This window comes from Brassica napus, chromosome C5, assembly GCF_020379485.1.
Source record: "Brassica napus cultivar Da-Ae chromosome C5, Da-Ae, whole genome shotgun sequence".
Classification (NCBI taxonomy): domain Eukaryota; kingdom Viridiplantae; phylum Streptophyta; class Magnoliopsida; order Brassicales; family Brassicaceae; genus Brassica; species Brassica napus.
This window is the reverse complement of record NC_063448.1, coordinates 48,260,850-48,282,365: the sequence shown is the minus strand read 5'-3', so window position 1 is coordinate 48,282,365 and position 21,516 is coordinate 48,260,850. Positions and strand designations below refer to the sequence as shown.

Sequence of the window (21,516 nt, the reverse complement as noted above, 5' to 3'; positions counted from 1 at the left end):
TATCACATTGATGCCTACAAAATCGCATGTTTGGCTGCGCTGTGTAACTTGTTATTTTCTCATAATATATGGGCAATTGTGTGAACTCGCTACATAAGTTAGATTTTGCTGTGTGAAATTTTTCTTATGCGTCAATTGGAGTCCGATTTGAGTGCTCCAGTGTGGTCAGCTTTGCAGAAAATTTCTTTAGGAAGTGGCATGTTCGCCGCTGAATGATAGAACTTGGATACTCAATGCTGAATCTATAAAAATAACTTGATGATACAAATGTCGTTTGTTAGTCATTGGAAATATTAAAATTAAACTAGACAAACTAGAAATATGGGAATATTGACTCATCTCTCTCTTTATGTGGTTGTATTTCATATAATTTCACGTGGCCCAACCTGTTGATGTTCATCAATCAATCAAAGTTTCTAGACAAGGGCGAGCCCACACACATACACACGGTCGATCAATTCTTTTCTATGCTCGTGTCCCTACATCTCTAAACTCCATCATTACTTCTTGTGTTTTATTGGTATGGTGAGCTAAAGATAGTTAGCAACAACCCAACCAATGCGGGGCTATTAAGTTTGAACTCATTTCTAAACTACTCCTAGTTTACTCCGCTCAAAGTCATTGGTTTGCGACAAACTTTAGAAATTAATGCGTATTGCATGAAGAACTCAAACTTAATACACATGGTCGCCGTCTTAGAATTTTTCATGCAGACGACAAACAAGATTTCCAATAGATGTTTGAAATATGTACTAAATAAAGTCAAACAGAAAAAAAACGTATGTGTTTGTGTAAGTCTCTTTGTATAATAAAACAGTTGCTTTGTTTTATTAATCTTTCTTCTCTTAACTCTTTTAAGATCTCTCTTACATTGGATCTATTTATATATGCAATAGAAAACTTAGCTTTATCCTATTACAATATGATCTAAGAATCTTAACTTAATCCTAAACCTATTAGGCTTTAGTTATTCAAATTTCCTTTTTGAATAACTTGTTTCCTAAGTAACAATTTTGAAGCTTATTCAACATTCTCCCTCTTAAGCTTCATATCTTCTTTGCTTAAATTGAGAACTTGAATTCGAACCCTCATTTCCTTGAACTAGATCTTCGCTAAAGCTTTAGTCAATATGTCCGCAAGTTGATCTTTTCCAGGAACATATTCAACGTCAATCAGACCTCTTTCAACACATTCTCGTATAAAGTGATACTTCTTATGAATGTGTTTGCTTCGTCGGTGAAAGACTGGATTCTTGGTTAAGGCAATAGCAGACTTGTTGTCCACTCGGATCAGTGTTTTTGCGACCTTCTTCCCTGTAATCTCGCTCATCAAGTCTTGAAGCCAGATGGCTTGTTTCGCTGCTTCAGTTGCAGCCATAAACTCGGCTTCACAGGACGAGAGAGCCACAGTTTCTTGCTTTTGAGAACACCACGTTATAGGAGTTGATCCGAAACAGAACAAGTGTCCGGTGGTGCTCTTGCCATCATCAGGATCTGTGTTATGACTACTGTCGCTAAAGCCGGTGAGGATTTGTGGTCCATCTTTCTTGAACTTTAGACCATACCCCATAGTTCCTTGTAGGTATTTTAACACTTGCTTCAGCGCGTTTCCATGCGATACACGAGGAGAGTGCATGTATCTGCTGAGTATGCCAACAGAAAATGCAAGATCCGGTCTCGTATGCATGAGATACCTTAAACTTCCGATCCTTCTTCTATAGACTGTTGCATCGAACTCGGCCTCCTCTGTTGCTTTGGACAGCTTCAAACCAAATTCCATAGGTATTTCTGTTGAGTTACAGACGTCCATCCTTGCTTCTTCTAGTATACGCCGTGCGTATGCTTCTTGTTTGATTTCTATTCCATCTGCGCCTTGTCTTACTTCAATGCCGAGGTAATAGTTTAACTTTCCAAGATCTGACATCTCAAACTTCTTTGACATTGAAGTTTTAAACTCCATGATCGAGCTTAGTGAGTTTCCTGTGATGAATAAATCGTCTACGTAGATGGCCACGATCAGGAGCTGCTCTTCTTCTTCTTTACGATAGACTGAACTTTCTTTAGAACACTTCTTGAAGTTCAAACCTTTTAGAATCTGGTCTAGTTTTGTATTCCACGCCCTTGGAGCTTGTCGTAGGCCATATAATGCTTTAGAGAGTTTGTAGACTTTGTGCTCTTCATCCTTTTTCTCAAACCCTTCGGGTTGTGATACATATACATCTTCGTTGAGCTCTCCATGAAGAAAAGCTGTTTTGACATCTAAATGGTGAATTTCCCATCCTCTTGCAGCTGCTAAACCGATCAGAAGTCTGATTGTCTCTATGCGTGCTACAGGGGCAAACACCTCATCGAAGTCAATACCAAGTTCTTGAACATATCCCTTAGCTACTAATCTTGCTTTGAACTTGATTATCTTGCCATCTGCATCACGTTTAATCTTAAAGACCCAACGAAGACCAATAACTTTTACTCCAGGTGGCTTATCAATCAAAACCCATGTTTCATTCTTGTTGATTGACTCAATCTCATCTGAGCATGCTACTCTCCATCGCTTGTTTTTTCTAGCTTCTTGGTAGCTTCGAGGTTCATCGCAGAGTGATAGAAGGAGCATCTCACACTCTAGATTAGCCATAAGAAGATAATCATCTAGATAGCTTGGACGAGAAGTTAGCCGTGTTGATCTTCTAGGTTCAGGGATCTCTGTTTCTTCGGACCCTGCGTTTACTTCTACTTGATCATGATCATCTATAGTTGCTGAATTACTTGTGTCTGCAACTCCATCCGTAGCCACTTCAGTAACTTCTTCTTGCTGCGGTGTGATGCTGAAAGGACCATGACCAACATCCATTGTTGTTCCCCACGATAGTTGGAACATACCAGGCTCGTGAGTCTTTTCTTTTTCATCTCCCTTCCACTTCCAGCAAGCCTTCTCGTTAAAGATCACGTCGCGGCTTACAACTACACGTCTTGTTGTAGGATTATACAGTCTATAAGCCTTGGATCCTGGTTCAGTTCCGAGATGAACTAGGGTCTGTGATCTATCGTCAAGTTTTCTCACGAGAGTAGCGTCTATCTTTGCGTGAGCAATGCAACCAAATACCTTTAGGTGACCGATGCTCGGCTTTCTTTTCTTTAGACTCTCATATGGTGTCTGATTCTTTAGTGCCCTTGTAGGAACACGGTTGATCAGATAAGTAGCGTGACGTACAGCCTCACCCCACATATAATTTGGAACATTCATAGCTTTTAGAAGACTACGAGACATCTCCATTAATGTGCGATTCCTCCTTCCAACCACACCGTTCTGCTGTGGTGTGTATGGAGCGGTAAGATGACGTTTAATGCCACTTTTATTACAGAAATCCTGAAACTCTCTTGATGTGAACTCTCCACCTCTGTCCGTTCGAAGTGTCTGAATCTCTTTGTTAACGTCCTTCTCAACAAGTTTCTTAAATTCTTTAAACTTCTCAAACGCCTCACTTTTATCCTTTAACAAGATCGACCACATGTATCTGGTACAGTCATCGATTATAACAAAAATATATTTGTTAAGTGAAGGTGTTGATGGTGAGATAGGACCACAAAGATCAGCATGTAGGAGTTCCAAAGCTTGTGATGATCTGTAGGTCGTTGCCTTTGGAAACATATGTCGGGTTTGCTTTCCGACCAAGCAAGACTCACAAATCTCTTTTTCTTCTTGAATTTCTGGAAGTCCACGAACCATATCTTGTGTAGCCATTGATCCTATGGTTCTGAAGCTAATATGCCCAAGCCTTGCGTGCCATCTCCAAGCTTCTTCATCAACTTTTGCAAGAAAACAGGCCGGCTTGCCTATCTTAAGAGAGATTTTATATAATCGGTTAGGAGCTCTTAAGACTTTTATCAGTAACTTCCCATTAGGATCTCTTAACGTCAGATAATTGTCTTTCATTCTGACGTCGCAACCTTGCTCGGTGGCTTGCCCTAGACTGAGTATATTGCTCTTTAACTCTGGAATATAGTAGATATCATTTAGAAGCTTTTGTTCTCCTGTCTTTGCTTCAAACAAAATTGTACCCTTCCCATTAATATCTACATATGATCCATCGCCAAACTTAACCTTTCCTTTGATGTTTTGATTCAGCTCCGCAAAGTACGAGACCTCTCCTGTCATGTGATTACTAGCACCATTATCTAAGTACCAAACCCCTTCTTCTTTCTTGTTGGCTTCGTACTTCTTTGGCATCACATTTTCTTCATTAAGGAAGACAGTTTCATGAAGATATAAAGCAGCATCAGCTTCCTCTGTATCGGCTTTGTTGAGCTCGTGATCATCTTGTTTCTTCTCAGGACATACAGACGCAAAGTGACCTTTCCTTTTGCAACTAAAACACACGATCTGCGAGTAATCTCGCTTATCTTTTCCTTTTTCGTGTGTGTTACTTCTTCCTCTGCCTCTTCCTCTGTTTCCTTGTCCACGACCTCTGCCTCTCCCTCTGTTTCCTGCTTTTCCTTCAGAACTTGCGTAGAGGAGATTGTTTTGAGGCTCATGTGTAACTTCATCTTGAATCCTTTCTTCGAAAGCTTTAAGTCTACCAACTATATCTTCATAACTTGTCTTATTTAAGTCAAGAATTTGCTCAATAGATGCTGTCATGTGAATAAACTTTGATCTTGGTAAGCAATTCAAGAACTTCTTCACAAGTTTAGGTTGGTCAAATACTTGACCTAGTGCGGCTGACTTTGCGGCGATCTCAGTTAACTTCCCGGAGAAGCTATCAACAGATTCAGAATCTTGCATTCTTAAGCGTTCAAAATCGTTCATTAGAGTTTGCAGGCGTGCTTCTTTTACGCGTTCAGCTCCAACGTTTCTGGATGCAATAGCTTCCCAAATTTCTTTAGGGGAGTCATCTTCTCCAGCCTGCAGAATGAAACTTTCAGGTACTGACTGAAACAAAAGTGCTGTTGCGAGATCATTCTTCTCTTCATTGGTTGATCCAGGATCGATTGTCTCCCAAACTTTATGAACCTTTAGCAATACTTTCATCCTCTTCACCCATACAGTATAATTTGATGAAGACAGCATCGGACAAACAATAGTGGATGGAACGTTTGATTTCGTCGGAATTTTAACGTCACCCATTGTAGCTGTGTCTTGACTTTGGATTCTTTAACTAACCTAGTTGCTCTGATACCAAATAAAGTCAAACAGAAAAAAAAAACGTATGTGTTTGTGTAAGTCTCTTTGTATAATAAAACAGTTGCTTTGTTTTATTAATCTTTCTTCTCTTAACTCTTTTAAGATCTCTCTTACATTGGATCTATTTATATATGCAATAGAAAACTTAGCTTTATCCTATTACAATATGATCTAAGAATCTTAACTTAATCCTAAACCTATTAGGCTTTAGTTATTCAAATTTCCTTTTTGAATAACTTGTTTCCTAAGTAACAATTTTGAAGCTTATCCAACACTAAAATGAACTGATGTGATTCAATAGATTCAGTTTTACTCAAGTTTAGTCTGAAAACACATACTAAACGCGTACTATATTTGCTACTGTCCATAGAAAGTATATTTGGTGTATATGCTCTCCCCATGTGAGATTTATGCGCGCGGTGACCCAATAAAAATCATTGCTGAAATACCTTAATTATAGTTATAAGTATTACGAACATATCCCAAAATGGTAGGATTAAATTTAATATTTCTATGCTTTTATTAGAAATGTGGACAAATAGACTAAACTTTATGATTCCAATATAAACTAAACTAACTTATTTTTAAAACTATACTGTAGTTGTGATTTACTAGTTAGAACGAGAATCTTTACAAAAGGAACACACATGGGATGTTAGCACTTAGCAGAAGGAGATTCGTATTCCAATCATCCAACGGTCAGAGAAAAATCACAAGAAAATTTCACAACCGTAGGATCTGTTCCCTTTAACCACTTTGTAATGCCGGTCTTAATTAATTTTGTAGAAAATTAGAAAACAACACCAAGCTTATGTCTCTCATGTGACCGACCACCGCATCCTCAGTTGACCTGTCTTTGCCCCACTTTGTCTCCCCACACAAACTGAAAAAGAAGACTTTAGATATCAAAGGACACCACCTGTTGATCTCTGATTGGTTTCTATCGGTTTGATCGTGTGAACCAACGAAGCAACATATAAAGCACGACTCGGTAGTATGCCATTACTACAACAAGAGAAGTGTGTATGAGAAGAAAGTTCTCGTATATCATAGTTATATTTTGACAAATAATTAAAGAAAAGGTAAAACATGGAGAAAGGTGGAGTTGAGCATGAGATAACTGAGCTGAGATTGGGTCTTCCGGGGAGAGATGTGACGGAGAAGATGATGAAGAAGAGAGGCTTCACGGAGATGATCATGACGTCTTCTGGAAGTAACAGTGATGAAAGTGGTGTCGTTTCAGGTGGTGACGTGGAAAAAATTAATGAGTCACCCGCGGCGAAAAGTGAGGTGGTGGGATGGCCGCCGGTTTGTTCTTACCGGAGGAAGAACAGCTGTAAGGAAGCTTGGACGACAAAAGTGGGGTTAGGGTACGTGAAAGTGAGCATGGATGGTGTGCCTTACTTAAGGAAGATAGATCTTGGTTCGAGCCAAGGCTATGATGATTTAGCATTTGCTCTCGATAAGCTCTTTGGTGTCCGTGGCATTGGTTAGTAAATTAATATCTCTTTTTCACTTAAAGACTTAAAGTAGAGTGGTTAGATTATGTCGAACTGGAAGGAAACAAAATTTTATTATGAGAGATCGGATTAGGAACTAAAGTGTTTTCATACGTAATGTGGGAATGAAACTCTTATAACTAGGTTAATTTCATCTTTTAACTAGGTTAAATCCTTTTTAACCAAAAAACTATAATAACTAGGTTAATTAATACGTTGTGTTACCAATGTTGTTGAACTCTTCTATACGACTATATCACGAGAGTTTCATATTAAGCTGAGAATGGTCCTAGAAAAAATGGTCCTAGAAATCTCTGATTGGTGAATTTTCAGCTTTTGATGATCTGAGTCATTTTAACTCCAAACCCGTTACATATATATCATCTGAAAACCTTGCAGAAAACTAGAATCTACTATTCATTTACATTTTACTTAAGTTTTGGGTTAAAACTTAAAAGCAATCTCAAACTAGAGATCTTACACCAGAAAATTGGACACGCAATTGAAATTTACATATAAATATGTGTGTGTGTGTGTGTGTGTGTGTGTGTGTGTGCAGGAGTGGCCTTGAAAGATGGTGATAACTGCGAATACGTTACCATATACGAAGATAAAGATGGGGATTGGATGCTCGCTGGAGATGTACCATGGGGGTATATATGTTCATATCTTTTGACTTAAATTATATCTCATTATAAACTTTTATATGTCACAGTTTAAAATTACATGACTTCGGGTATTTTGATTTTTGCAGAATGTTCATAGAGTCATGCAAGAGGTTGAGGATTATGAAAAGATCGGATGCTACCGGGTTTGGTCTGCAGCCTAGAGGAGTAGACGAGTGATCTGATGACTTGAACAAGAAGCAAGTACCTGATTAATTATTTATCCTTAATAAGTATCAAGATTCTCTAGAACATTTTTCCTATTCATGTTATATATGTTATGGTTTGTATAATTATATTCAGAAAGACAGCTATATATATATATATACAAGTTTCTTGATTGTGGAGTTAAGACACTATTCTGTTTAAAATTCACTGTTATTCAGATCCATATATATATGTAGGAAACTTATGTTACGTTTCAGTTTCCATTATTTCGGTTTTCTTGATATATATACCAGGTGACTCATCCGCGCCTACGTGCGGGCATAAACTTTTTTAATAAACCAAAGTGTGATAATTTTGGGTAATTTTTATTAGTTTTAGTTGTATTTGTTTGTGTATTTTCATGTTATTTTAATTACAGTTTATTTATAAATTATTTAGTTGCAGTGTTATGAGTTTTTGTGCAATAGATTCAATTTGGCTATAATATTTATTTCTAAAATCTAGTGTAAAAATTGATTTTAAATGTGTTAATTATTTTGGATTAAAAGTTTACCAATTATTTCTCGAATTTCTTAACCAATTCATTAGTTTTTACGGTACTCTTCTTCAATTTTGATTTTTATAATTGTAGGATTAGTAGAAGTTGAAAGATATGAGTTTTTTTTTTAAATTATCTCATCAGCGATCAAAACCATCTTAATAGACACACTTTCTTTAAGATTTTGTTTTTCAAACACGTCATCATGTATATTTTTATTTTAGATGCATATATCTAAAGACGAACAAAAATTTTAGATGGAAGTCATAGAAATTGTTTTCTTACCAAGGAACCACATTTTTTTATGAATAAGAAATATTTTATGTAGATATATGAGGATCAGTTGCTTATTTATGATTTTTGAAGCATTTAAATAGTATTAGGATTAAGACTTTATGATGTAAAACAAATTGCATAAAATTGTGCTGATATTTTTGTAGAAATAAAAAATGTATAATTATGAAATGTATATCACATAGTTTCCTTTTTATTAAGAAAGAATATATTTGAAATATATTAAAATTTTGCATTTTAATAGTAAAAATATTGCATTTTCCATAAAAAATATGGTTTTATTAATAAAAAATAAAATAAAAAACGAAAATATTTATATATATTATCTTTTATATGAAATTCCTTTTTTGATAACAATTTAGTTATAAAAGGAATACATTACTAAAAAGAATATAAAATAAAATATTAATAACGACAGTTATAATAATAAACTCAATTAGTAATAAACCATCACAATATGGTTTTATTAATAAAAATGAAAATAAAATAGAAATATTTATAGATATTACCTTTTATATGAAATTCCTTTTTGGTAACAATTTGGTTATAATAGGAATGCATTAATAGAAACAAAATAAATATAAAATATAAATAATGGCAATTATGTAATAAACTTAATTCATTAAGGGTATCAATGTAATAAACCACCGTGAGAGTTAACGTGAGGGCGCCGCCACATAGGAAAGATATTTTTCAAATAATATTATAGATGGTTTCAACATCCTCTTCATTTTCAACACCTTCATTTTCTTCTTTTAATATTTCACATCATCTTATCTCTCTTCCACGTCATTTATCAAACACACAGTTCATTTTAAACCTCTATAAGACTATATACAATAGATTCAACATACAACACACTCCACATCATCTTCTATTTCTTCTACATCAGTTTCTCTCTCTTCCAACTAATAATTCAACACCCATTCATTTTTTATACTCTACAATGGTTTGTTTAAAATAAAATTCAACACCCTACCCTACAATTTTTATTTTCCATTTTTTTTGTTTTGTTTTACATCTTTTATTTTGTAATTACATATTAATAATAATTATTAGTTTAAATTAAATTAAAATAGTTAAAAGTGTTGTTCGAAGGATTTTGGATATTATTAGAAATGTTTTGGTTGAGATCCATTTTTTCAAAGAAGATAAAAAAATATAGAAACGAGAGTTATGAGAGGTTAAAGATGATTTTTTTTTCTGTGTCCAAATCTAATGAAACAAGTCTCTATTTATAGAGTATGAAAAATGATAAATTTTGATATAATTTTTTTTAAATACATAATTTAATATATAATAATTGAATCAAATAAATATAGAAGGAGAAAAAATGTTTAACACAACCAATTAAAAAAAAAGTCATGACCCACACTTTTGTCTCTCGACTAATAGGAGAAGCTCATGTTACAATCTCTCTCCTCTCCAGCAAAATTCAACACCGTTTAATTTTTTAAACGAGTTGAATGCCAACTCACTTTCAACACTTCATTAAACATCCCATTGCAATATATCAACTGTTGAATTTATAAATTCAACACACCATTGTATCTAGTCTAATGATTTTGTTTTAAAAATTCAACACCATACCCTACAACTTTTAATTCGTATTTTTATTTCTTAAAACATACCAATTACATATTAATAATTAATTTAAAAACTAAAACAAAATAAATTTTAATAATATTTATTTTAAATTATTATACTTAGCTTATTTCTAAATAATACCAAATCAATATTAATAAAAATTTTATTAACAAAAAAGGTTTAAAAAACTAAAATATTTGATTATAAGGAAAAATGACATTTTTCTGTATCCAAATGAAATGAGAGTGATCTCTATTTATAGATAAGAAAAAAAGTTTCATTATATTAAAAAATACGTTTGAATTATTGGGTGAGGATAAAAATCAAAACAATCTGTACAGCCAATCAATCCACTCACAACGCGACATATGACAGCGTCGGCCCACAATTTTTTTTTTCAGCTATTGAAACTTTGCAACGGAACAGATGTTGAAACCACGTAGATTAACTCAATTTATCAACACTCTCGTTGCAAAGATTTCAACTGTTGAAAACAAGTTTCAACGCCCCCATCGTGGATGGTCTTATACCAACACCGACATGTCGACCTTTTCCCTTTCTTTCTTTCTTGTCTTTCTGTAGAACGTAACTAAATACTCAAGACTTATAGGAACTTATGATATTTAAATTCTGAGACGAACCCATATGGTTTGTTACAACTATGACCTATCTGTGTTTTTGATTGGTAATGCCATGTGCACTGCATACCAGAAACAGCAAAAAATCAGCCCATCCCTCCCAATTTTATCTTTTGTTTGGGGCCAAACTAGTATGTCCATCTGATTATTTGAAGCGTACTGCGACAATGATTTAACTCACTGTAAGGAAATGCGTTATTTTACCACTGATTTATACTTGCTACTTGGATCCAATCTGATTTCTTGGTCAGTTATAAGAGTCTAAAAATCAAGTGGATTTCATTTCTCCTCCGTGACCTTGATATATTTCAGAAACAAGCCACTCTACGGCAATGTGACAATCTCTCAGCTATATACGTATCATCCCATTGTTAATCCGGCTTTCTACAATCGATCCATACATTTTAAATTTTTTATGCATAATACCTCTCTACATAAGAGAACAAGTTGCATTAGGACTCATTGAGACCAAAACACATTCCAACTCACCTACAGCTCGCATACATTTTCACCAAATCATTACATCCACTAGCGGCCACTAGCGTCTTGTGATCTCATATTTAAATTTGGTGTGTCTCACTCCAAGTTTGGGGAATATGAGCAAACACCTCAATGGAAGTCCTAATGCTCAAAATCCCTAAAGCCCAAATACAACGAGACCAACATCTTTATCGGTGCTCAGAGCTAGACAATAAATTTAAAAATGTAAATCGATCCTCAAAAAACAAGGTTAAACTAGTGAGTCCCAAATACGACTAGACCATACCACTTTGTAAATCTTGACTAATTTTTAGAGTAGGTGATACCAATTTTTCGTAATCTTTGGTCGAGATCATGTTAAAGTTTCTTCTTCTTCTCATGTAACCGATGGAAAAAATAATAATAGATTTTTGAAAATTAGGGTTTATTACAAGCACAAGAGTCAACATGACAAAGTAAAGGTAACAACAGACACACTCAAGAGTAAATCAACAAGTGCACAATGATCAAATGAATTTTTAGAGGGTACAGTAAGCCTTGAGAGCAGACAGATCTCTCTTTGTGGTGTCTTTGTAGGCAAACGTAAAGTAATCCTCAAAATTAAAAGGCTTATAGAGACGAGGATGTTCATCATCGACAATCTCCTCAGGCGCATTTATGATAAGTCCTTCTATAGGACGCAAGAACAGTCCAGCCACATACCGATCTTTTTTCCCGGTTATAACCACATGGTGAAGCGGAGGATGTACCATACCATTCAACAGTACCTGCAATTCATATACGTTATATACATGTTGATCACATAATTAAGACAATAACGGATGAAACTTGAGATTCAAGGAAACATTGTTTTACATGAAGAGAAGCTCCAACCAAAACAAGGAAAGAGGAGTCTTGAGATGGCTTAGCTTTGATCCAATCTTCACCGTCTTTGGTTTTTATCTCCAAGCCATCTACTACGTCATTTTGGCAAAGTATGGTGAGGAAATGTCTATCGATATGAGAGTCAATACCTATATACTCGTCTGTATTATCGGCAAGTCCTTTGTATTTAAATAATTGAAAGCGATTCTTCGCGGAGTTTAAATGCTTCTCTACGTGTTTCTCGAGCCCGAAACTTTCCAAGACCATTGTCCTCACCTTCACGTTTAGTTCTATTAACTTCTCCGCAAACGAATGAACAGTATTGCTGAAATATATCGCAAATTTTAGTATTTTTATGATCGATTAGATACAACTATTTTTGACAAGTTTTAAATTATTTAAGAAAATCACACACACACACACACATATATATATATAAAATATGTATTAACTTACAAGTATAAACTGAAAACATTATTTAGTTTCTAAACAAATATTGTATTATATGCCAATATGCCATTCACATTTCCTAAACATTATTTGTGAAGTAATTTTAAAAAATTGCTTATATGTCCTCACAGCATTTATTTTCAAAAAAGATGATATGACATGAACAAGTTTTAGTGATAACTTTTGTTTGTTTTTGGTAAAATTCCTAAAATAAGATAATAGCTAAATTTGATGTATATATATTTTTGGTAAGCTTCCTAAAATAAGATAATAGATAATCTGGTTACATACCGAAAAGTTTAAATCGAAATACATAATTATGTTACAATAGTAAAATTAATAAAATTACAAGTATAAGAAAATTTAAATTTTAACTTAGTATAAAAGTTAACAATTTTATAAATATTTATCTTTTATCAAAATTAATTAGAATTTAATTTTAACAAACATAAAGTGTGATACTTTTGATTAAAATTCAATTTATGTATAATTAAATATTAAAAATTATAGTTAGATCATTAATCATCATATAATCAAAGAAGATTAATTGAGTTTCCAAATTTGTAAATTTATTTAAATTCAAATTATAAAAAGTGCTTATATATTGCCACCACATTTATTATCTTGAAAATCTCATATCTTTGTGTATAAGAAAATTTCTATTTTAACTTACAATAAAAGTTAACAAATTTTGTATAAATATCAGTATTTTCAAAATTAATTGTACATTTATTTTTTTGTCATCGTTTATTATCTTATATAAAAACATAAACTAGATAATTTTGGTTAAAATTCAAAACTTTATGTATAGTTATATTTTAAAATAGAATTAGATTCATATATCAGCATAGACGATTAATCGGTTTTAAAATTTAAATTTATACTAATAAAAAATTAAAACAATTTAGTTTTAAAGTACGACGTAGGAAACCACTTACTTTTAGTTTTCTATATATTTGATGTACATACTCTATATATTAATTTATGCTTACCATTTCAAAAATTCCATAAATAAATGTTAAATTGTGACAAAACTTAGGAAACATACTAAACTATATAAGAAGTGAACCTGAAGGTGATGTTCCCTCGAGGCCAAACCTTGTGAGTCAAGTCATTGACAACGTCAGGATTTTCTACACCGTCAATGCCCATGCCTTCGTATAAAGGCATACCCAGAGCCTGACCAGAGTATCCAGTGTTACGATTAATCTCTGACTTTGCACTCAGTTTGGTCTCCAATGGCAAATCGAAAACTTCCTGCGAGGCCTCGAAGCCTTACGTAGCTCCACTGAAGCTCCATCGAACAAGGCCTCGAAACATCCGAAGTCTTCTAGGGCTTTTCGGACTTGGGCTCTAACCGAGTCCCACTCGGGAGTTTCCGGTTTGAGGTTTGGAACCGAGAAGTCAATGACCGGGAGAGAAAGGGGAAGATATTGGGGTTTTGAACTTATCGTCATTATCTTAAGAGTTTAGGCTGTCTTTTGTGTTCTGTCCAGGTTTAAAGACTCGCTTCGTGTTATATAGAGATTTAAAAGTCAAGTCAATGGAGTACAATCACATTGTTCTTTAGGGGTTGACAAAGTTATCCGGTTCGATCCAATGGCCTCTTGTGCAGCCGAACTGCTGAAGATACGACGATGAACCATGTATTATACTTCAGTGTCATCCAGTGCATAAACGTGGCCACTATCCAAATTTTTCTTTTATACCAATTTTTTTTTCTAATATTCTTGGTTTATTCGTATTTAGGTATTATTTTAAAATGAATCTTAGTAAACTGTATCAAAATATTTGTTTGTATGCTTTTTCAATATGTAAAACATGAACGAGACGAGATGAAGTCCACTTTTGACAATTCTACTTTCACCATAATGAAGGTCTTCTATAAGACATTTCCCCATTAATTTGTATAATCTGATTTTTCAATATCCGAAAGACCTTTTAATATTAGCATTAATTAATATTCAGGCAAACTATCTAACTAAAGGGACTTTTTCCTTACTATAAAATAATTAAGGGTCAAATTCGCGGTGACCTAAGAATGAATGAGAATAATACATTCTTTGTTATTCCTAATTTTTTTTACCATTTATAAGTAATATGTTTTCCTTTTCATTCCTTCTCATTTTTTTTATTCTAGAGGAATATAGAACAAATTTGTTCCTCACTTAAATTGATAAGAAATAATTTTCCTCTTCATTTTCCTAATTTTATTCCTTTGCATTTTTTCCCTACCAGTTAGACTAGGCCTGAGTGTTTTTACCTCAACCCGAAGTACCTACCTAAACCCGAACCAGAAAAACCGAAACCGAATCCGAACTGTTTTACAAAAATATCCGAACAAGACTTATGAGCTTAGTACTTTGGTGTTTGGTTATAACCCGAACCGAACCGAAATCCGAACTAGGATCCGAAGATATCCGAAATTAGTTAAATATGTTAATATTTTTATATATTTTAAGATGATTTAGATATTTTAGAATATTCAAAATATTTTTTAGTTTGTTTTAATTGTTATTTTGAATACCTTATAGTTAATTTAGATAGTTTAACTAATTTTTAATTAGATTTGTAAACAATTTATATATTTTGAAAAAAAATTGTCAACTTTTGAGGTTTAAAACATATATTTTTGGATGATTTTAAACACTGGTTACATCCGATCCGAACCGAACCCGGAAGGAACCGAACCGAATCTGTTCCGATAATTAGTAAAACCCGAATGGTACTTCTGAGCATAACACCGAAAATCCGAATCACCCGGACCGAAACCGAACAGTCCACCGAACGCCCAGGCCTAAGTTAGACCCTAAGAGTGTTGTTTCTGTTGTGTAAAGGGATTCCTTCGGTATTGTATCGAGAGAAATTATAATAAAGAGATCTTCATATTTTTATGAAATTTTTATATATTTTTTTGTTGATTGTATTATTAAGCCTTCTAGACAAAAAATTATAAACAATGAGAACTAACAAAACAAATATAGAAAAAGGATACACCAGTAAAGATCCAAAGTAAACTAACAGAAAAATTTATCTTTGCGTGTGGATGACCAAAGATTTTTCATATAAAAGCTCCATATTTGCTTTTGGAATAGTTGAATCTCAAGGGAGATAATCTTCATATTAATCCAAAACCACCACGTTTCAAACTGAATTGGGAACGATTGCCACTCTCTTTTTTAATACTCCAGTAGGAGTCACCGAAACGAGACAACTCTTTATATTGCTCTATTGGAAATAATAGAATCAAAGAGATTACCATTCCATAGAATTTCGTGCTGCCTTTCGAAATAACCATAGTTTGCAGCAAGAACTCCATCACCATCAAATGAAGTACCATCAACGTTTGAAGTCGGTAAGACCCGTCGCCACCATCCGAAGTAGATCTGTCAATTACCTTTTCTAAACACATACAAAAGAACAATAAAAAACTTTGTCAGATTTAAAATAAATTGAAAATCAAACAAACTAAGAATAGAAAGTAAAACAAATCAAAAAAAAAAAGTAAAGCGAATCAAGCAAGTCGATATCGGAGATATAGAAGCCTCTGGCTATTTAGAACTCTTTACAAATTTAACAATTTTTTACTTATAAAATCAATCAACTCTCCATAAATTATATTCCCATTAACTCCCTAAGTGCTAACTAGCTCCCCCTTAATTAATGGTCTACACGTACAGCTCCATTGTTTATAATTATCACAAGCGCCGTCAACAGGTCCTATTAAATAACAATTAAGAGTTTTTTAAACAGAAACAAGTGAAAAAAAAATCAAATTAGATAAATGGCAATTGCTTAACTTATTTAAATAAAATGTTTTGCTGTCACCCTTTCCACTTGATAACCATATTACACAGCAAGACATTTTCTTTCTCTTTTTAACATAAATACTAGATTTTGACATGCGTTTAAAAGCGCGAGTTATTTTTCAGTTAGTAAAAATATATAATATGAATTAGTATTTTAGTCTTGTTATACATTATTATGTTACAAAATTGTACTATATCAAAAAAATAAAATTATTATTTTTATTTAGTTAGTTAATGTAATTATATTTTTAATCGTTTGATTATTTTTTAAAAAAAAATTATATGGTTTGATCAGACTCAACGCGTTTATTATTTTTAAATAAATTATTTTAAATTAGATGAGAACAATACTTTTATATCAAGTTTGGACCCGTGTTCGAACCGGTAAACACGATGAATTGTGCATAAGCTAGTTTAGATTTAATGAAAACTCGTTAATTTAAAGCATGCACACTTTGAAAAAACCCGCATTCAAGTGTGACCGGACATTTGGTTGACCTGGTAGAAAAAAATAAATAATCTTCAATAATATTTTAAGAGATGAATGAAACTTCTAATATATTTTTAAATTAATGATTTTTATTTACTTAATGTGTTTAAAATTTATATTTAATTAGTTGTTTTATATGAAATATTTGGTTTGATATAAATATAGGATATTTTACAATTCTAGTAAGATTATATATAAATTGTATAAAAGTAAGTTAAGATTATATATACATTGTATATACATTATTTAAATTTCATTATCAATTTTCATTATTAATAATTGGGTTTACATGATATGAGTTTGTAGCTGGTAAAATAGGTTAGCACTTATCAATAATGCATTTTTTTAGAATATTACTGAATCTATATGTAAAAAAGAATGACTATATATTGATGTAAGTTTGTATAAAAAGAATATTTCAGATGTTATAAATCGTGCTCAAACACTTGTTTACAAACTTTTACGAATATATATGTTATGATAAAGGTTGTCTTAGAAACCTATGTTTTATACACCAACATAGAATTCAATAATGACATTTCTATTATTATGTAGTACTATATTAGAATGCAATATTGGTTTGTGAAATTTTCATATTCAAAGAATACGATAAAAAAATTCTGCGAAAAGTTAATTTGATAAAATAAAAAAGATCTATTACCGAATTCATAGAGTCTATTTTTATATTCAAAATATCATTTATATTCAGTTTCCTAAACAATGAGAAGCAATAAATGATTTTATTTAAAATATTGTATAGTTAAAGAAAAATAAGGGCACGACCAAAAATAATAAATAGGTAATGAATAGGTGCAACAACTTTGTTTAATTAGATTTTTTCAGAATGATTCCCTTTCAATAGTATAGATATTTGCATATTTTTTTTATAGTTTTTAAAATTATATTGAATAACAATTTTTATTATAGATATTTTTTTATAACAATTAATTTAACTTAAATATATATAATTTTGTTTTAACAAATGATTTGCTAAAGTGTTTTTTTATCAAATTTGATTTTGTAAATATTTAGAATTATATAATGTTAGATGACATGGTATAATATGATGTATGATATATGCTTTCATTTTAATTATTGATATCTAAATATTATATATCCATCTTTGAGCATAATATATGATGTTATTGAATAACAACAATAACATTGGATGATAAGAAGAAAAATAATTAGAGAAGTGTATCATACAAAATGAGAAATAATAATAGGATTTATGTAAAATATTTATTTTATTTATAGTTATTGTAGTTAATGGTAGGATAAAAAAATAAAGAGTTATATATAGATGCAACAAATTTTTTTATCATATATTTTTAAAAAGGTTTTCTTTTAATAATATAAATTTTCAAAACCGCATCTATAATATATTCTTATCAAAAAATCCTAACAATATATTTAGAATATATTGTTAAACTACAAAATAACCTCTAACAATATATTTAGAATATATTGTTAAATTGTATGCAAAATAACTTCCTTTAAAATATAGTCAAAATTATTAGAAGTGTTAGTCAAGGAGAAGCTATTATGTATAAGATTTGTAGATAAATATTTCAGAAATGTCAACATATTCATTTGAAAAAACACATTTAGATCAACGAAAAATGATAGAGTGAAGTCTTTTGTCAAAAAATAAATGATAGTGTGAAACTTGCAAAGTTAGTGGCACCAAAGAACAATATAGTTTTGGTATTTAAATTTATCAGTCACATTTTGGTTATGGATTCATGAGACACGTTTTGGTAAGATGATATTTTAGAGCATCATTATCGCTATCTTTTGAACATGTATCTTAGGTTAATCGTGAATAAAAAGAAAAAAAAAAAAACAAAACACAGAAGACACGTCTGGCTCCCCAAGGAACGTCTTTTATGGGACAGCTGTTGAAACAAGATTGGGTGGAGGAGAGGTTTGGTCTTTCGACCTTCTCCTGTTCTCTCTTCTCTCTCGTCAGCAACGAGACTTGGTGAGACGGCATGATCACTCCCTCCGATGTTCCGTCTCGATGGAGAAAGAAGTCCCCGAATGGTTTTCGTCGTCGCTTGCGTCTCTTCTCGTGTTCGATGGGAAGACTAAAGGAGTCAAGTCCCGTGATTCTCCTCCTCCTACTCTTTCCTCTTCTTCTTCTTCATCAATCACTCACGAAGGTACTGTAACGAAGCTCGCGTGTTCCACCTTTCATCTGATTTTCCAATTTTTCCTGATCTAACATCAATGAATCTTCGTTCTCTATAGGTGTTAGGAGAATCTGAATCCACTAGGTAAAGCTCTATCTCTTGATTTTAACTCAGAAAAAAAAAACATAACCGTTAGATTTTCTGTTGACTAGTAGTAGTGATAAGCATGTCTGAATTACTATCTTATTTGTAAAAGGTTTGGGTTTTGTTCTTCGCAGTACTTGACGCCGTTTGTGGAACGGGAGAGATACCAGATTCCAGACAAGTGTACGTAGGCTCCATCCTGATAAAGATCTGTACAGAGATCAAGAACAGCATAAAGTCCACGTGGATGTATACGAGTGGAAGTGTGGTTATTGCAGGAAGAGTTTCAATGAGGACAAGTTTCTTGACCAGCACTTCGCCACTAGACATTTTAATCTCTTGAATACGGTATGGGGGATACAATAGAGTTGATATGAGAGTTTACTTGAGTGCACTTGAGCTGATACTAGAAAACTTTTACTTGAATGTGTTTTAGACTGGTACAAAGTGTTTAGCGGATCTGTGTGGTGCATTGCATTGCGATTTTGTGTTGAGTTCCAAGAAGGCTAAGAGCAAGTGTAACCCTGCAGCTGCTGCCAAAAACCGTCATCTCTGAGAGGTTTCTTTCTTTGTCATGTATGTTTATTCTTCTACTTCGTTAGTAATTCTCCAAGAAAACTTACTTTGAGTGCCTCTTGTTCATTCAGAGTCTTGCTAATACATGCTTCCCAGTGAGTCAAGGTCCTGCAGCTAGTCGTCTTCATGGTATATATGACTCCTTACTGAGAAGTCTTCTATATTAAATCTTTGCTCATTAAATTAGTACATGGCTCCTAAATTATCCTCTTTGGTTTTTGATTTTTTATATGATTGAAGAACACTTCTTACGACAATTCTGTGATGCTCATACCTGTACTGGAAAAAAACAAACCGTTTCCTAGAGGAGGCAAGGTAAGATCAATCAAAGTTACTTATGTGTGCCAAATGAGGCTGCTAGTTTTGATTTGCAATCTTCTCACATGCTTTATCTGTTGAGCACATTGAAACCAATAGAAAGACAATATATCATCAGTTTCTTGTTCTTTTAAAATATGAGTCTATGCTAATGCTTGTAGAAGAAATCGGGTGTCTTCTACCTCGCTGTATCAATACTGACCTTGATGCTACTCCCACTCTTTTATCTGCTGGTCTTCTTACACCAAAGGTGCCTTAGAATGTTCTCTGGGTTTCTCTGCTCCCCTCCTCATTGGTTTGTTAGTAAGAAAGTTATTTCTTCTGAGTTTTAGACATGAACTATCGAAATAAGAAGTGGTGATTTTATTTAACTCTGAATCAGGTGAATGAGCTGCTGAGACATTCATCCATGCCATTAGTTTTTTTTTCCTTCACAAGTTCAACTTCTAAAGTTTTTTTTTAAGAACTCATACTTATCTGCAATGGAGGATAAAAAATTAAGTGTCTCCTGAGTAAAGTTGTCAACACATAATTATTACTAAAAATTTGATTAAGAGACCCTAATGGTTTCTAGGGATAATGGTGTTCTTAGTATAATGTAGTTATGTATAAATTTTTGGTGTATCATAGTAAGTTGAGTAATAAATAAGAGCATTGATTATTTTATAGTTAATTAGAGAAATATAAAGTAATTGATTATTGTATAGTTAGAGAAATATAAGGTAAGACCAAAAAAATAGTTAAGTCTATTGAAATGGTCCAACAATTTTTCATAGGTAGATTTTTTTAAATTCATTCCCTTTTAATAGTATAGATAGTTAGATTTTTTAAAATTCTTTCCCTTTTAATAGTTTAGATGGTTGTTGGAATGGATGAAGAGAAAATCCAAGTTATGTCAATGTCCTTGCTGAAGAAGAGAAATCCAAGTTGTTGGAATGGACGAAGAATAACAAATTCCATCGTGAACCAGAAACGGCTAGAGATCCAGATTGCTGTTCTATAAGTTATTTTGTTTGGGATCCAAAATCTAAAACTTGGCGGCCTAAATATTAAGAACGAAGACGACGACTGCAGTCTTTAGTGGTTTTTTTATTATCCTTTTTTTAGTTATATTTTTATTGACTTATTTTAGTATTCACTTCTCAATGAATAATAAATACAGTTTTATAATTATTATTGGTCAAATTTATTGTAAGACTTACGAAACAAAGTTTAACTCAGAATACAATTGGTATGATTTTGAAATTGTTATAAACAAAATAATAATAAATCCGTGACATTTTCCCCTTTTCTGGTAAAACTTTTTTTTATAATGGGTACAAAAATATCAAAATATTTTAACCTTTAGTGACGTACTAGGTGACCGGTCCGGACATAAGAAAATTCAAAATATGGAATAAATAAATTTTACAACATAATACCACCGTCTTTGGGAGAATTCATCAGACATGGAAAAAAGCTGGTAGTCAATATTTAAGATGGACGAAAGGGAACAAAGTAATATCAGTATGAAAAGACAGATATTGTGTGCATGTATAATTGCAACGTCACAAAATATTTTGTGTATTTAAGAAAATACTTTCATTCAAAAAATAGAATAAATAGTGTATAGTTTTAGAAGTAACAGATTTTATATTATCATTAATTAGAATTTTATTGTATATGTGTCGTAATTCTTTATTT

At 32.5% G+C, this 21,516-nt stretch overlaps 1 protein-coding gene and 2 pseudogenes across 1 annotated transcript; 2 read left to right on the top strand and 1 right to left on the bottom strand.

The window, feature by feature from the left end:
- Nucleotides 1–6,178: 6,178 nt before the first annotated feature.
- LOC106399276 (auxin-responsive protein IAA19-like) lies at nt 6,179–7,694 on the top strand. Its single transcript, XM_013839747.3, has 3 exons — nt 6,179–6,667; nt 7,237–7,330; nt 7,432–7,694. The coding sequence occupies exons 1-3, from the start codon at nt 6,268–6,270 to the stop codon at nt 7,520–7,522; spliced, it is 585 nt and encodes a 194-aa protein (XP_013695201.1). The 5' UTR covers nt 6,179–6,267; the 3' UTR covers nt 7,523–7,694.
- A 3,054-nt stretch (nt 7,695–10,748) lies between these two features.
- On the bottom strand, nt 10,749–14,836 carry LOC106400298 (annotated as a pseudogene).
- A 3,847-nt stretch (nt 14,837–18,683) lies between these two features.
- On the top strand, nt 18,684–21,070 carry LOC106398984 (annotated as a pseudogene).
- Nucleotides 21,071–21,516: the final 446 nt, after the last annotated feature.

Excerpts from the sequence above, each read along its gene's own strand:
- LOC106399276 (XM_013839747.3), top strand. The coding sequence starts at position 6,268 with ATGGAGAAAGGTGGAGTTGAGCATGAGATAACTGAGCTGAGATTGGGT. Across the intron at positions 6,668-7,236 it reads CTTTGGTGTCCGTGGCATTG|GAGTGGCCTTGAAAGATGGT; the intron begins GTTAGTAAATTA and ends GTGTGTGTGCAG. Across the intron at positions 7,331-7,431 it reads GCTGGAGATGTACCATGGGG|AATGTTCATAGAGTCATGCA; the intron begins GTATATATGTTC and ends TGATTTTTGCAG.